The following is a 14,071-nucleotide window of genomic DNA, read 5'->3' on the forward strand; positions in this document are numbered from 1 at the left end:
ATTAATAAACATTTATTTATTATTATTATTTAGAGACTGGGTCTTGCTATGTTGCCCAGGCTGGACTTGAACTCCTGGGCTCAAGCGATCCTCCCGCCTCAGTCTCCCGAGTATCTGGGACTACAGGTATGAGCCACCACACCTGGTTTATTTGTTATTTATTGATTATGTTTAATTACTAGTCTATTTAGCAAGTCTTCTATTGATGGAAATTTAGGTTGCTTCAGTTTTTCAAAAATGCAAATAGTGTGGTACATTTTTGTAAAAGGATGTTTTAAAAATTTGTAGGCGTATATACATAGCATAAAATTTTAAAAGTGGGATTGCTGGGTAGAAGGTTATATGCAACTAAAATTTTGTTGGACTCACCAGCTAGACCTCCAAGGAGGTTATGCTGATCAGTGTTCCCAGTGAAAGTGCATAACTGCCTGTTCCTGACTTCGCCCCAGCTCCCCACAAGACTCTTCCTAAACATTTCACTTCGGACAGGCAGTAAGAGTGATCACTGGTAGAGTGGTGATCAGTTCTTTCGTTACGAGTAAGGTCAAACATTATAGTTTCATGCTTAGTGACTCTGTTTTCCTTTTTCAGTTGAATCCCTATTCTTGTCCTTTGTCCATTTTCCTGTTGCGGAGGCCACAGCCTGGCTTGGAACCACGTTTCAGAGCTGGGGCGGCCAGTGAGCGAGGGAGGGAGGGCAGAAAGGGCAGGCCGCATAGGTAGGAGGCATGTGGCGTCTCCTCTGGTCCTGATGCCACCCCTGCTCCTCCTCCAAGGGGACAAGCTGGACGCGGACTACATAGAGAGGTGCCTGGGCCACCTCACGCCCATGCAGGAGAGCTGCCTGATCCAGCTTCGGCGCTGGCTACAGGAGACCCACAAAGGGAAGGTGGGTGCAGCGGTGGGGCCCCCTGGATCACATCGGTGGGTGGCAGGTACTCAGCCTCAGGCACGGTGGGGGGCATGGGGGAGGGGGAGGAGAAAAGGTGAGATATGAAATAAGTTTGTGCAGTCCAGCTCGGAGTGTGCACTCAAGAAAGGGAGTTCTTCGTGGGGCTGGTTTTGCAAGATAAGCACGTTGGGGAGCGGGGAGGAGCCGTTCCCCGAAAGAAAGAGGCTGTTCCTGGCACAAGGAGGGAGGGACGTCAGGCGGCCACAGTGCACACATACTGCCCGCTGCCCACCCGTGGCTGCCTCTGCTTTGTGGCTGAGGGAGAATGTTCTGCAGACGAGGTACAGGAGGCTCGTTCTCTGTGGTTTGTCTGCGGGGCTAGGCAGCACCCTTCTGCGGCTTTTCCTTCTTCGTTCCTCAGACCCCCAAAGACGAGCACATCCTGCGGTTCCTGCGGGCCCGTGACTTCCACGTGGACAAGGCCCGGGAGATGCTGTGCCAGTCCCTGAGCTGGCGGAAGCAGCAGCAGGTGGATCTCCTCCTTCAGACCTGGCGGCCCCCTGCCCTCTTGGAGGAGTTCTACGCAGGGGGCTGGCATTACCAGGACACGGGTGCGTGCCGCCACCACCATGAGGCACAGACAGAGCACACTTCGGTCATGCCGCTTCATGCTAACACCTTATTGTATTTCCTTTTGATTCTTTGGCATCTGGAAGGAGGTAGAGCCGGCATAGACTTCTGGGCTTGAGGAAGAGATAATTCTCTGCCGGGCGGGGTGGGTGAGCCCCCAGGACCAGGTCACTGCAATCACATACACACGCAGTGGCTGTGCGTACATTGTATTTCCTGGAGCTGCCATAACAGGTTGCCACAAACTTGGTGGCTTAAAACAACAGAAATTTATTCTGTCACAGTCCTGGAGGCCAGAAGTCTGAAATCAAGGTGTCAGCCTCGCTCCGAAGGCTCTGGGGGGAGAATCGTCCCCACTGTCTCCACCTTCCGCTAGCCTGGGGGTGCCCTGGCTTGTGGCAGCGTCAGTGCAGTGTCTGCCTCTGTCGTCACATCTCTTTCCTCTCTGGGTGTCTCTGTGCCCTCTCCTCTTCTCGTAAGGCCCCCAGGTCACTGGAGTTAGGGCTCAACCTCAGTGTGATTTCATCTTGAGATCCTTAACTAACTACATCTGCACAGGCCATTGCCAAGTGGGGTCCCGCTTCAAGTTCCGGTGGGCATGAGTTTTTTGGGGCACTATTCCACCCACTACACATATCTTTTCCAGATTTTTAAATTAAACTACCACTGAAGCCAATGCCATTTTTAAAAAAATTCCCACGTATTGGTTAGGGTAAGTGCTATGCTGAAGGTTCAGCTGTCGTGGGTCCTTTTGACACACGGCTGATCCTCCTTGTTCGTGAATTCCGTGTTTGGGAACTCCCCTGCTGGCTGAAATCTACTTGTCACCCCCAAGTCAGTATTCACGGAGCTTTTGCAGAGTCTCCCAGACACATCGAGAGTAGCGAAGAAGTCGAGTCACCCGACGTGCACGTTCTCTGCTGGGGTCGAGCGAGGAGACTCTCTGCCTCTTTGTTTCAACTCTCGTACTGCAAACGGGTGTCCATTTTGTGGCCTTGTTAGTGCCACGTTTTAACATTTTTGTGCCTTTTTCCGGTGCTTTTGCTGTTTAAAATGGCCCTAAGAATAGTGTCGCTGAGTGTGCCTGAGTGTGAGAAGGCGGGATGCGCCTTATGGAGAAAATACCTGTGCTTGTCACACTCCGTCCGGCGTGAGTGACGGCGCTGGTGGCTGCAGGGACCGGTCGGGCCCTAGTGAGCTGCAGCCTGAGGGGTGAAGCTCTCACCCGTGGCTCTGACCTGTCCCCCCCATCAGCTGCCCCCTAAATAACGGTCTCTTCTCTTTGGCCCCATCCGCGAAGACGGCCGCCCCCTCTACATCCTCCGCCTGGGCCAGATGGACACCAAGGGCTTGATGAAGGCCGTGGGCGAGGAGGCGCTGCTGCGGCACGTGAGTCGGGGCCCGCGGCCGCACCCCTGGCCGGGCAGGGCCTGGGAAGGGCTGCCCGCCGGCGAGCAGCCAGGTGCACCTTTGGCAGCCCCGTGTCTCCCTCACAGGTTCTTTCCGTCAACGAGGAAGGACAGAAGAGGTGTGAGGGGAACACAAAGCAGTTTGGCCGTCCCATCAGGCAAGAACCCCCCTAAATAACAGACAGCCGACGGGCACTGCGCACGTGCACCGCGCTAGGTCTCTAATCAGGGTCCTCACCTGTAATCGTCACCTGTAATGCTTTATGGGTGGGGACACAGGGCAGAACCTAGTCCTCTCTGGCTTCAGGCTTGAGGACTTTACCCCCCCGCCTCGACAGCCTCCTTGACTTTGCTCTTTGAGACCAGCCCTCCCGCCCCAAGTTCTACCCTGACTCCGTCCGCAGGGCAGACCAGCCTCGCGGGATCACATCCCGTAACCCACTGTCCTCGCACCCCCAATTCCTGTCCCTGAGCTGAGTTTCCCAGAGCATCACCCCAAAGGCAGTGAACCCCTCTGGGCTGCAGCTTCCTTCTTCTGTAAAGTGGCTTTTTAAGGGATTATCAAAAACAGTAACTGCTACAAAGAATGCAAACACGCATATAGTACTTACCGTGTATGCAGCAGGTGCTCCTCTTAGCACCTTGATCCATTTCATCCTCCCAGCAGCCCAGAGGCAGGGATGGTCAGGACCGGATGCTTAAGCTGTTTATCCCCAAATATCCTGATCTTGGTGAAAAGTAAGTTCCTTTGCCGTCTGGAGATTTCCTAAGGAAACCTGTTGGGGTGGGGTGGGGATCGATCAGTCAAGGTCGTGGCTGGAAGAAGAATTCACCCCGGATGGTTCAGATGAGGGGGTGTCATACAAGAACTTGCAGAGGTGTGAGCAGGTTTGAGGGAACCAATCTGGGATGCAGAGCCTCCCAGGGACCAGCCACTGCAGTAACACGGTCATTTTCCTAATGAATTAATAGTAGTGAAATGGAGGCACAGAGAGGTCAAGAACTTGGCCGAGGCCCCACAGCAAGTGGCAGGGCTGGGATTTGAACCTGGGCCATCTGGCTGTGGGGTAGATGCTCTTAGTTCCCGTGCTCTATTTAGTAGTTAGCACCTTTTCAACGATCAACAGTAACAACTAGCTTTAGCTGAGTGCCTGCTGTGTCTCCTTGCGGAGACCTTTCCATACACCACCTCACCTAACCCCAACAACAGCTGCTCGAGACAGGGACTCATACTGACCTCGCCACTGTCCTGAGGAGGAAGGTTAGGTTGGTGGCCCTGTCACGCAGCTCTCAGGGTGCCAGGGGAGACTCCAGTTCAGGTGCTGGGCCTTGGCGTCCACGCTCTGAACCTCTGATCCACGGGAGTGTCCTGTGGCCCCGTCTGCTCCCAGCCATGAGTCACTGAGCCTCCCTCTCCGTCCCCGCGGAGGGCGCTGGGGGCCCTGGGAGGTGGCAGAGCCAGGTGGAGCAGGGACCGTCTCTGCCGCAGCTCCTGGACCTGCCTGCTGGACCTGGAGGGTCTGAACATGCGGCACCTGTGGCGGCCGGGCGTGAAGGCGCTGCTGCGCATGATCGAGGTGGTGCAGGACAACTACCCCGAGACGCTGGGCCGGCTGCTCATCGTGCGGGCCCCCCGCGTCTTCCCCGTGCTCTGGACGCTGGTAAGAGCCACAGCCTGAGCCTGAGCCCCGGCCCCCACTCAGGGAGGCTGCGGTGGGAGGTTCCCTCCGTGAGCTGCCTGGTTCTGTGAGAGAGAGCTCGCAGCTGCCTGGCTTTGTTGAGATGTAATTCATCTACCGTAAACATCTTTTAAAGCACAGAATTCAGCGTTGTTTGGTATAGTCACGGTTCTGCAACGGCCACTGCTATCTAATTCCAGAACATTTCCATCACCCCCAAGGAGCCCCCAGCCCACGAGCAGTCCCTCCCCGCCACCCCCTCTCCAGGCGGCCGCCAGTCTCCTTCCACGTCTGTGCATTTGCCTGCTGTGGAGATTTCACCAAAGTGGAATCATACGACCTGTGGCCGCTTGCGTCTGGCTCTTGTCACTGAGAACAAGCTCCTCGAGGTCCACCCGGTTGTAGCCTGTGTGGCTTCATTCCTTGTGGCTGAATGATGTTCCACTGCAGGATGGACCAGTGTGTGTCTTCATTGTTCTCTTTCTCGGAAGTGAGAGTCACACTCAGAATCGGGCCGTGTCCCTGGGACTCCCGCGAGCTGGTTCCGAGGAGCGTTTGGACCCTGTCCTGTGGGGCTTTTAAAGCTCTCCGCCCACAACCCACAGTATGAAACACACTTTGTATTCAACCCGGCACACACGCACCCCTGAAGTAAGAGGTCCGCGAAGTGACGGCTCCTTTACTGACAACACCATTTTGACTGTTGTCTTCTGTTCCACATAGGTTGGTCTTGATGCTCGCAAGCAGCTTTACAGCCCGCTGACAGGTTGTCACTTGCAGCTGGACACCTCTGCCCCGGGGCCTTGCTGCAGAGCAGGGCAGAGCAGGCCCCCCGGCTGCAGATCCTGAATCTGCCGTGAATGCGGTGCCTGGGGTTGGGGAAGGCGTGAGAAGCCAGGCGGTCAAGTTAAATTAGCCAATCGGTGTTTTGCTAAGCACCTACTATGTGCCAGGCGCATGTCCACATCCTGGAGTTTAGAGTGAACCAGCCACTGGGTCCCCAACACCACATGTCACAGGGTGGGGGAGGGGGACGAACCAGGTAGCCCTCCCAAGTAAAACCATCAGGATTCTCTGTGACAAGGACATGAGGACGTCAGGACTCTCAGAGAGGCTGAGTCAGGTGGGGGATGGTGCAGGGGCACATTTAGATTGGGGAGCGGAGGGCCTCCCGAGGAGGTGATGTGAGGCTGAGACCTGAGGAAGGAGCGGCAGGAGGAAGGTGTGGCAGGCCGACTGCACAGCCTGGCTGCAGGCCCAGAGACAGGACTCAGCTTGGTGCTTTGGGGGAATTGAAAGGACAGTCCAGGGTGGCCTGAGCAGGCAGGAGCAAAGGGGACTGTGGTGCCAGGGGAGGCTGGGAGTCCAGGCGGTGGTGAAGATGGGCCCTTGTCCTGGGGCAGTAGGGAGCCACGGAGGATTGTGAGCAGGGGAGGGCATAGACGTGCTTAGGGGGCAGAAAGTTCTCTGGCCTCTGTAGGTGCATCAAGGCTCTGTACGGGTAGGGCTGGGGAGCAGGAGCTGCTTCCGAAGCTTTTTATCCCCAATTGTCCTGATCTCTGTGCAAACCGAGTTCATGTGCTGCTTGGAGATTTCCTAGGAAGACGTGCACCTGGTGGGGTGGGGGTGAGTCAGCCTGCCGGGCCCAGCTGGAAGCAGGGTTCACTTCCAGCAGATCAGCGGCTGCCAGGGGTGGGGGAGGGGAAAGGGTGACTGGAGTGGGTGTGGGGCTTCCCTCTGGGGTGAAGCACGTGTCTGGGAACTAGATAGAGGTGGTGGTTGCACAACGTAGCGAATGCACCAAGAGCCACAGAATCACTTTCGAGTGATTGAGTCCCCGTCATATCTACGTCCATGTCATGTCCCTGTCCACGATTAAGTGATTAAGTCCATGTGACAAGAGTTACATCTTCATGCAGAATCCACCCCAGCTTGCCTTCCCTCCCGCGTTTCAGATCAGCCCCTTCATCAACGAGAACACCCGGCAGAAGTTCCTCATCTGCAGCGGCAGCAATTACCTGGGCCCCGGAGGCCTCGTGGACTACCTGGACAAAGACCTGATCCCCGACTTCCTGGGGGGAGAGAGTGTGGTGAGGCAGCTGGGCCAGTGCAGGGGCGGGGAGGCCGGGCTGCTGGGCGGGGCGCCGCCTGGGGAGGGCCGAGCTGGTGCTCAGTGGGGACAGGGCTTGTTTTAGAAGCTGCCTCAAAGAGAGGTGACACCTCTCTCAGGTTGGGCCTTACCTGGGTTCTTTCAAGCCTAGTGAGTGAGACAGAAGTTTCTGGAAGCCCAAAGACCAGGCCAGTCAAAGGCTTCCCAGGCTGTATTGCCACCAAAGGTGTTGCTGAGCAGCAGTGGGAGTTCGCCTGCTCACTTTGTGCCCTGTGCTGCAGGGGAGGTGACGCCCGTGTCCTGGTGGCCTGGGCCTGGAGCTGACATACCCAAAGGGACCAGCCCACAGCCACACAGCTGGGACAGGAGGCAACCCCCAGACCCCTTTATCTCCTGCCTCGGGGGTGAAGTGAAAGGCAGCAGGGAGCCTAGGTCACAACTCTGTCATCTCATGTGGCCATCAGTGGGCAGAGCTAGTGTAACAAAAATACCAAACAGCGAGCTTGCATCATTTCTGGATAAAAACGTCTTTTCCTAGGACTTTGGCCAGGCTCGCCTGTTCCCTCCACTGGCTGCGATACGTCACACGCAGGATTTATTTTTAGTGAATGAGCTTGCCGACCTGAGGGTGACTTACTGGCGAATGCTGGCAGTGACCTCACTTGTTGATCCTAGTGTTCAGCAAGTGACATGAGGGCAGAGATCATTGTTTGGCGATGGCAGAGGGTCTCCCAAGGCCTGGCCATCCCGGGCACCTTTGATTTGGGGAAATCTGGAGATGAGGACAGTTGAGAGACTGCTCCATCCCCACCGCCGTTGGGGAGGTGCCCAGCTGCGGGGTGCAGCGTGAGGGACCCCTGAGCCCAGACATCAGCCCTGCATCGGAGTAAGGGACGTGAGCCTAGGGGGCTGACAATGAGTTTGTGCCCTGGCCCATCCACTTGGTGCTGTGCGATTGTGGGCAAGTGGCCTGACTTCTCTGAGCCTCCGTTTCCTTTCTCTGTGAAATAATTGTCCCTGTTGTGTTGGTGGTTCTGGGGTCCAAATGGCGTCACAGAAGCCCACTGTGCAGCTCAGCAGGGGGTGGCTGTGTAAGTTGTTTCTGGGCTCACAGAGCCCCCTTCTACGGGCCAGGCCAGCCAGGCCTCGATGGGCACTGACCTGCCACCCTTTGTCTCTGACCCACAGTGCAATGTCCCTGAAGGAGGGCTGGTCCCCAAGTCCCTCTACCTGAGGGAAGAGGAGCAGGAGCGGGCAGACCAGCTGCGGCAGTGGAGCGAGACCTACCACTCGGCCAGCGTGCTCCGCGGGGCCCCCCACGAGGTGCCGGGGCCTGGCCTGGGTGGGCCCACTGGGCTGGGGTGTCGTCTTAGGTCAGGTTCCCCGAAATGCAGCCTGAGGCAAGGGTTCTCATGCCCGAGATTTGCCTCGGGTGGGCGAGCTCTCAGGACAAGCTCTCAGGACAAGCCTGCCAGGCTGGCAGGGAGGTGGGCGTGGCAGGAATCCCAGCCGATCCAGCAGGGAGCTCTGGGATGCGCAGAGCACTGCAGGAGGGCCCCTCGCACCCCAGGGGGACCCCCCAGGTGTTTCAGAGAGAGGCGGGTCCATTTGCCCAGGGCAGCTCTCAGACACGGCGGCTGCTGGGGCCTTAGCAGCCCACCCTCCCTGTGGCAGAGCATGAGCATGTGGCTCAGCAGAGGAGACCCCTGTGGGCACCCACAGCACCTCCTGCCGTTGTCCCCGCGCCAGCATAACCCTCTCGGCTGGGACCCTCAGACCGCACCTGTCTCCAAGCAGGTCGCGGTGGAGATTCTGGAAGGAGAGTCGGTCATCACCTGGGACTTCGACATCCTGCGAGGGGACGTGGTGTTCAGCCTGTACCACACCAGGCAGACGCCCAAGCCAGGCCCCCGGGAGCAGCTGATCGGCAGAGGCTGGGTCCTCGGCAGGGACTACAGCCGCGTGGAGGCGCCCCTCGTCTGCCGGGAGGGGGAGAGCATCCAGGTTCGCGTCTTAGGATCATGTATTCACTCATCAAGCAGTACTGAGGGTCCACTGTGTGCCAGACATGGTCCCCAGCCTCAGGACTCTGCAGGACAGCAGGAAAGTCACACGGTGTCTGGGCATTCCTTGGGCTGTAGACGCATCACTGCAGTCTCTGCTCCTGTGCTACAGGGCTGGCGCCTCTGTCTCCCTTCTGTGTCTCTGATCTCCGTGTCCTTTCTCTTGGAAGGACACCAGCCCTCTAAATCCTTAAACTGCAAAGGCTCTCTTTCCAAATAAGGTCATATTCTGAGGTTCTGGTTAGACATGAATTTTGGGGGGATGCTACTCAACCCACTACATTAACTCATGCTCATGCAGAGAGAAGGACAAGGGTGTTGGAATTGGAAGTCCAAGTTCTCTGCATGACTTGAAGGGGCTTCCACATGGAAGACCTTGAGGAGTGGCTGGATCCTGAAGGGGGGAGGGGCGATGATGTTCAGGTGAAGGAACAGCAAGAACGAAGCGGAGGCAGCAGGGAGAAGGCGGCAGGGTGTGGGGGCAGGGCGAGTGCTGGGCAGCGGCAGGAAGTCAGTTGCATGGGAGGGGAGGTGCCAGTGGCCTGAGGTCAGTGGGCAGATGTCTGATGCAGACTCTGTAGGTCTGGAACAGAAGTGGGACGTGTAACTAACTGGAGTACGAGCCCCCCGGCTGGCACCAGTGTTGTGGGTGGAACATCACCCCCTGTCCCCCCAGATACACACAGGACACACACAGTCACCTGCACAAGCCCTGGCGAGCACCGCAGCTCTCGTGGCAGGTTCCGAGTGGGATGGAGCAGAAGGCTGTCTTGCATATCACTCGCCAGCCACCCCTGGTTCTCACTGAACATCTCAACCCTGCCTCAGAGTTGCTCTTATAACAACCTACACCTCCCTTTCCCACTCTCCACCAGCCCTCAACAAACTCTAACTCCTGTGAGCTCCCTGCCCAAATACCTCTCCAAATCTCGGAACAAAAGCCGCACGAAATCCAGGTGTTTCTCACCTGTGCCAGCCTGCAGCCGCACCCCCCACCCCAGGCATTGCCTTCCCCCAGCTTAAGAGAGAGGCTCTGGTCCCAGGGCTGCGGTGGGGTGGGGCAGGTGGGGACAGCAAGGATGACCTCGGGAAGCCCTCAAAGAGGGTTTCCTGGTGGATTGCCAAAAGGACAGAGGGAGGAGGGCCCCATTCTCCAGGCCTGGTGACAGGGAGCCCATGAAGGCTCAGTCCATCCTCCTGTCCCCAGGAGGGCAGGGGCCTCAGGGCGTGGCTGCTGTGTTTCAGGGCTCCCACGTGACCCGGTGGCCTGGGGTCTACCTGCTCCAGTGGCAGATGCACAGCCCCCCTGGCAGCGTGGCCTGCAGCCTCCCGGGCGTGGATGATGTCCTGACGGCCCTGCACAGCCCCGGCCCCAAGTGCAAACTCCTGTACTACTGCGAGGTGCTTGCATCTGAGGACTTCAGGTAGGAGGCGCCGGGAGGCCTGGGACTCCCCTGCCGGCCAGGCCGCCCACCCTGCGCAGCACCCCTTCCTTCGGGCTGGGGCCTTGGATCCAGGGGCACGCTGAGCACACAGACTTCCCCTCCCAGCACGGGCACTGCTGGAACTCTCTAGAGCACTTCAGCATGAGAAAGAGCGGCCGACGCTGTCACAGACTCTCAGAATGAAACCCAGTGAAACCCCAGACAGCAGCCCAACACTCAGAGCAGTTGGGGTGGGGGAGAAGACTCCCCTCACTCCCAGAATTCCACAGGGTCAAGAATTATTCTAGAATATTCTAGAATGGTGTCTCACAGATGACTCTCCCCAAGTTGTTGCTTTCAGAGATAGGGGAGTGCAGTGGCTAAGAGCTGTGCAAGTCGCCTCACCTCTCTGAGCCTCAGGTGCCTCATCCCTTAAATGGGAACCAATGGAGCCCCTGCCCTGTGGCCTGTCGTGAGGATGAAATGGCTGGGGGGGCCCCCTGCCACCTGGGTGCACAGCAGGCACGCGATCACAGAAATGACGGGGGCGGGGGGATCTGGAGGAGGAGCAGGCAACCTCTTCAAGGCCTTGCCTTTCACCTTTTAAAAATGAATGTGATTTTGCATCCTGCTTCGTGCCATGCCTGCGTTAGTTCCCATCTAAAAATAACGCTTTGAACTCTTTACCTGGGGTAAAGTTGAGGCTCCAGGAGGGTGCCCAGTCTGGACCCTGAGTCCCAGGCAGAGCTCCAGGGATCCCAGTCCAGTGTGAGGAATACTGGGCCAGAGTCTTTATCCAAAGAGGGGACCCTGAGCTTGTTGGGGGGCTGGTAATTCACTCTTTGTGAAGCGGCATGTTTTGGCCACTGGTCCTCCATGAGGGCTGCGGAGGCCAGAGGGGTGGGCTGGATGCTGCACACCAGCTGCCTGGTCTGGTCAGCGTGGGGGGACCTTGCCACCCTGCCCTCCAATGGCCTCATGAGGAAATCCGTTCAAGGGCTATTACTTGGTCACCCTTAGTGGGCAGGTGGTGGGCTGGGTCCTGAGGGGACCACATAGACAGGGTAAGCTGTCATGGAGCAGGGGACCAGAGGCTCACACCTAAGTGTGGGCAGCAGTGGATGCCATGCCCAAGGTCACCCAGCCGGGAGGTATTAGGGGACTTACCCCAGAGCACAGGACAGTGCCCGGCCTTGGGTGGGAGAAGGGGGGTGGGGGAATCTGGAGAGTGATCGTGGAGTTGAGATCTAAGTGCTGTGCACACAAGTCACCAGGGGGTGCATTGATTCTGCACCTCTGGGGAGGGCAGGATTTCTGCATTTGCCTTTTTTTTTTTTTTTTAAGATGGGGTCTTGCCATGTTGCCCAGGCTGGCCACAAACTCCTGGGCTCAAACGATCCTCCCGCCTCAGCCTCCTGAGTAGCTGGTACTACAGGCTCATGCCACCGTGCTGGGCAAGATTCTGCATCTCTAACAAGCTCTGGGTGCTGCCGGTCCCAGGACCACACTTTGAGCAGCAAGGCCCTAAAGTTGCACTTTCCACTTCAGTAGCACTAGCCCCCTGCAGCAATTTAACTTAGCAAGTAGAAGGAAATAGAATGAACTATTCAGTTGCTCGGTGGCACTGGCCACATTTCGAGTGCTCAAGAGTCCCATGGAGCCAGTGGCCACTGCAGATATAGGACACGTCTGTCATCACAGAAAGTTCTCATGGACAGCACTACTCTGAAGCTTGGAACCAGCTCAGCACATGCAAAAGTGGCCAGAGAAGCTGGAAGGGGGCCCTGTGGTTTGAGAGCAGAGAGCAAGGGGGGATGACACTGCCTGGAAATGGGGTTGGGGACTCCCCAGGCTGTGGGGACCTCTGCGCCATGCTAGGGCCCCAAGTCAAGGAAGCCCAAGTGGTTGTGGCAGGCTATGCCTGGTTTGGGGCTGTGTGGGGAGACCGGGTGCAGGGAACGGGTGGCGCTTCATTTCTCCTCACTGCGTCACTTGCTTTTCCCTGGGCCCTTGGCCAGGGGCCCTGGGCGGTTGAGAACGAGCCCTGGGGCCTCATTTGCAGCACCAACAGCTTTCCACTGTGTGTGTCGGCCCAAAGGTAACGTGTGCGGTGCCCTTCCTCCCCAGGGGCTCCATGTCCAGCCTGGAATCCTGCACCAGCGGCTTCTCCCAGCTCAGCGCCGCCACCTCCGCCTCCTCCTCGGGCCAGTCCCACAGCAGCTCCCTGGTCTCCAGATAGCCCGGCCCGGCGCTCCGGGGTAGCCTGCTCAGCCCGCGCGTCCAGAAGTGTCCCGAGGAGAAGCCAGCTTGCCGCGAGGCCTGGGACCACGAGCGCCGGGGCCCCGGGCCAGGACGCTGCAGCCCTTGGCCGGGGCTCTCGGGGTCGCCAGGGCAGAACCAGCTCTTCCGGCTTCGTGTCAGGAAAGGCCAAGGCGTCATTGACCCGACCACTGTCTGGTCTCCTTGGATCCGGGACCTGTCACCGGTTCGCGCCCCGCACCCGGCCCCCCACTCGGCTGCATGAGGGAGCTGCTTTCTCCCCAAAGTTCCAATCCTCACCCTAGAACTGACTCTTAGCCGGCTGGGGGCCCAGGTCAGCTCCCGAACCAATCACAGTTGCCGGGGAGAATGGAGAACACTGATTGGCCAGCCATGTTGGTCATGTGTCCAACCGGGACCAATCACTGTGACCTGGATGGGGGCTGTACTTTGATTGGCCAGTCTGGATCACATGGCCCTCCCTGGAGCCAACCAAGTGGTCTGAAAAGGGCAAGGAGGTGGCTCAAAGAATATTGGGGTCTCCCCAAGAAGCAGCGGGAAACGATGCCGGGCAGGCAGCAGGGACAGCCTTTCAGCCTGGCATTTGATTGCATAATAATGTCCCCTGTCCCAAGCTGTGTTTGGAGAGCAGTTGTATGAGTTACAGGCCCTGCTCTCTGTGGGGAGCCGCCCACCAGGGACTGAAAATCCCCCAGCACTTGGGGGGAGGCCCTAACCTTGACACCCCCGACTCGAGAGGGTGGGTTTCTGCTAAGTTTCAGGCAGCGACCGGGCGGCTCAGGCTGTCTGTATGCCCCTCTGGAGGTCCCTTCTCCCCTGCGGAGCTGTTTAGTTATGAGTTTTTTTCGGTTGCAAGCCACAGAAACCTACCTCCCCGGTGCTCAGACACAAAAGGATGACCATTCATGGCGCATGTGACTGGCCAGTCCAGGAGTTCCTGGTAAGGCTGGATCCTGCGTCTCAACATGACATCAGGACTCCCCTGTGGGGTGGAGCTGTTGTCTCTGCCCTCCGGCAGGTCTGATTCTGGAACCAGCTGTCATACGGCCACGACTTTCCCCAGTGACTGCATCGGGCAGTCCTAGGTTTCTAGGGGCCTGAGGACATGTCTCCTTTCCTGGGCCACGCAAAAGGCAGCAGGTCAGAGGTCACCAAGTGGCAGCCTGCAAGTCTGATCTGGCCTGCCTTTAGTGTTGTTTTTTTTTTTTTTTTGCTTTTGGAGTAGTTTAAAAATTGGGGCATTTCACATGGAAATCAGAATTTCTGGCTTCCCTCAGGCATTTGGGAGTGTTGGCAAAATGGGGCCACTATTGTTGCATGACAGCAACACCTCTGTGTCCCTACATGGGGCTATGCCAGTCCCCACCCTTATGGACTAGTGCCTAGCCCACACCACGCACCCTCACGATCTGCCTGTGAGGGACCTCACTGAACTAGCTCCGTCTGCAGCCTGGCTCCTTTCTAGGGCCCAAGAGGCTCAGCCTCACTCTAGTCTCTTAGCTTTGCTTGGAGTTGGGGTCATCTCTGGCAGAGTCACTGGGCCAAGGGGTGGGTGTACGACCACCGCTGGGGTGAGGAGCCTCA

General features: G+C 57.7%; 1 protein-coding gene across 1 annotated transcript in view; it reads left to right on the top strand.

Annotated features, from left to right (window-relative positions):
* Window positions 1–13,044, top strand: part of SEC14L5 (SEC14 like lipid binding 5) — a 32,935-nt gene extending 19,891 nt beyond the window's left edge. Inside the window, exons 6-15 of the mRNA XM_045542533.1 lie at window positions 777–889; window positions 1,314–1,503; window positions 2,823–2,911; window positions 3,019–3,089; window positions 4,421–4,592; window positions 6,566–6,700; window positions 7,909–8,043; window positions 8,518–8,724; window positions 10,029–10,207; window positions 12,335–13,044. Of these exons, the coding sequence (XP_045398489.1) occupies window positions 777–889; window positions 1,314–1,503; window positions 2,823–2,911; window positions 3,019–3,089; window positions 4,421–4,592; window positions 6,566–6,700; window positions 7,909–8,043; window positions 8,518–8,724; window positions 10,029–10,207; window positions 12,335–12,446 (1,403 nt within the window). The 3' untranslated portion in view covers window positions 12,447–13,044. The remainder of the gene's footprint in view (window positions 1–776; window positions 890–1,313; window positions 1,504–2,822; window positions 2,912–3,018; window positions 3,090–4,420; window positions 4,593–6,565; window positions 6,701–7,908; window positions 8,044–8,517; window positions 8,725–10,028; window positions 10,208–12,334) is intronic.
* Window positions 13,045–14,071: the final 1,027 nt, after the last annotated feature.

This window comes from Lemur catta, chromosome 2 (assembly GCF_020740605.2).
Source record: "Lemur catta isolate mLemCat1 chromosome 2, mLemCat1.pri, whole genome shotgun sequence".
NCBI lineage: Eukaryota > Metazoa > Chordata > Mammalia > Primates > Lemuridae > Lemur > Lemur catta.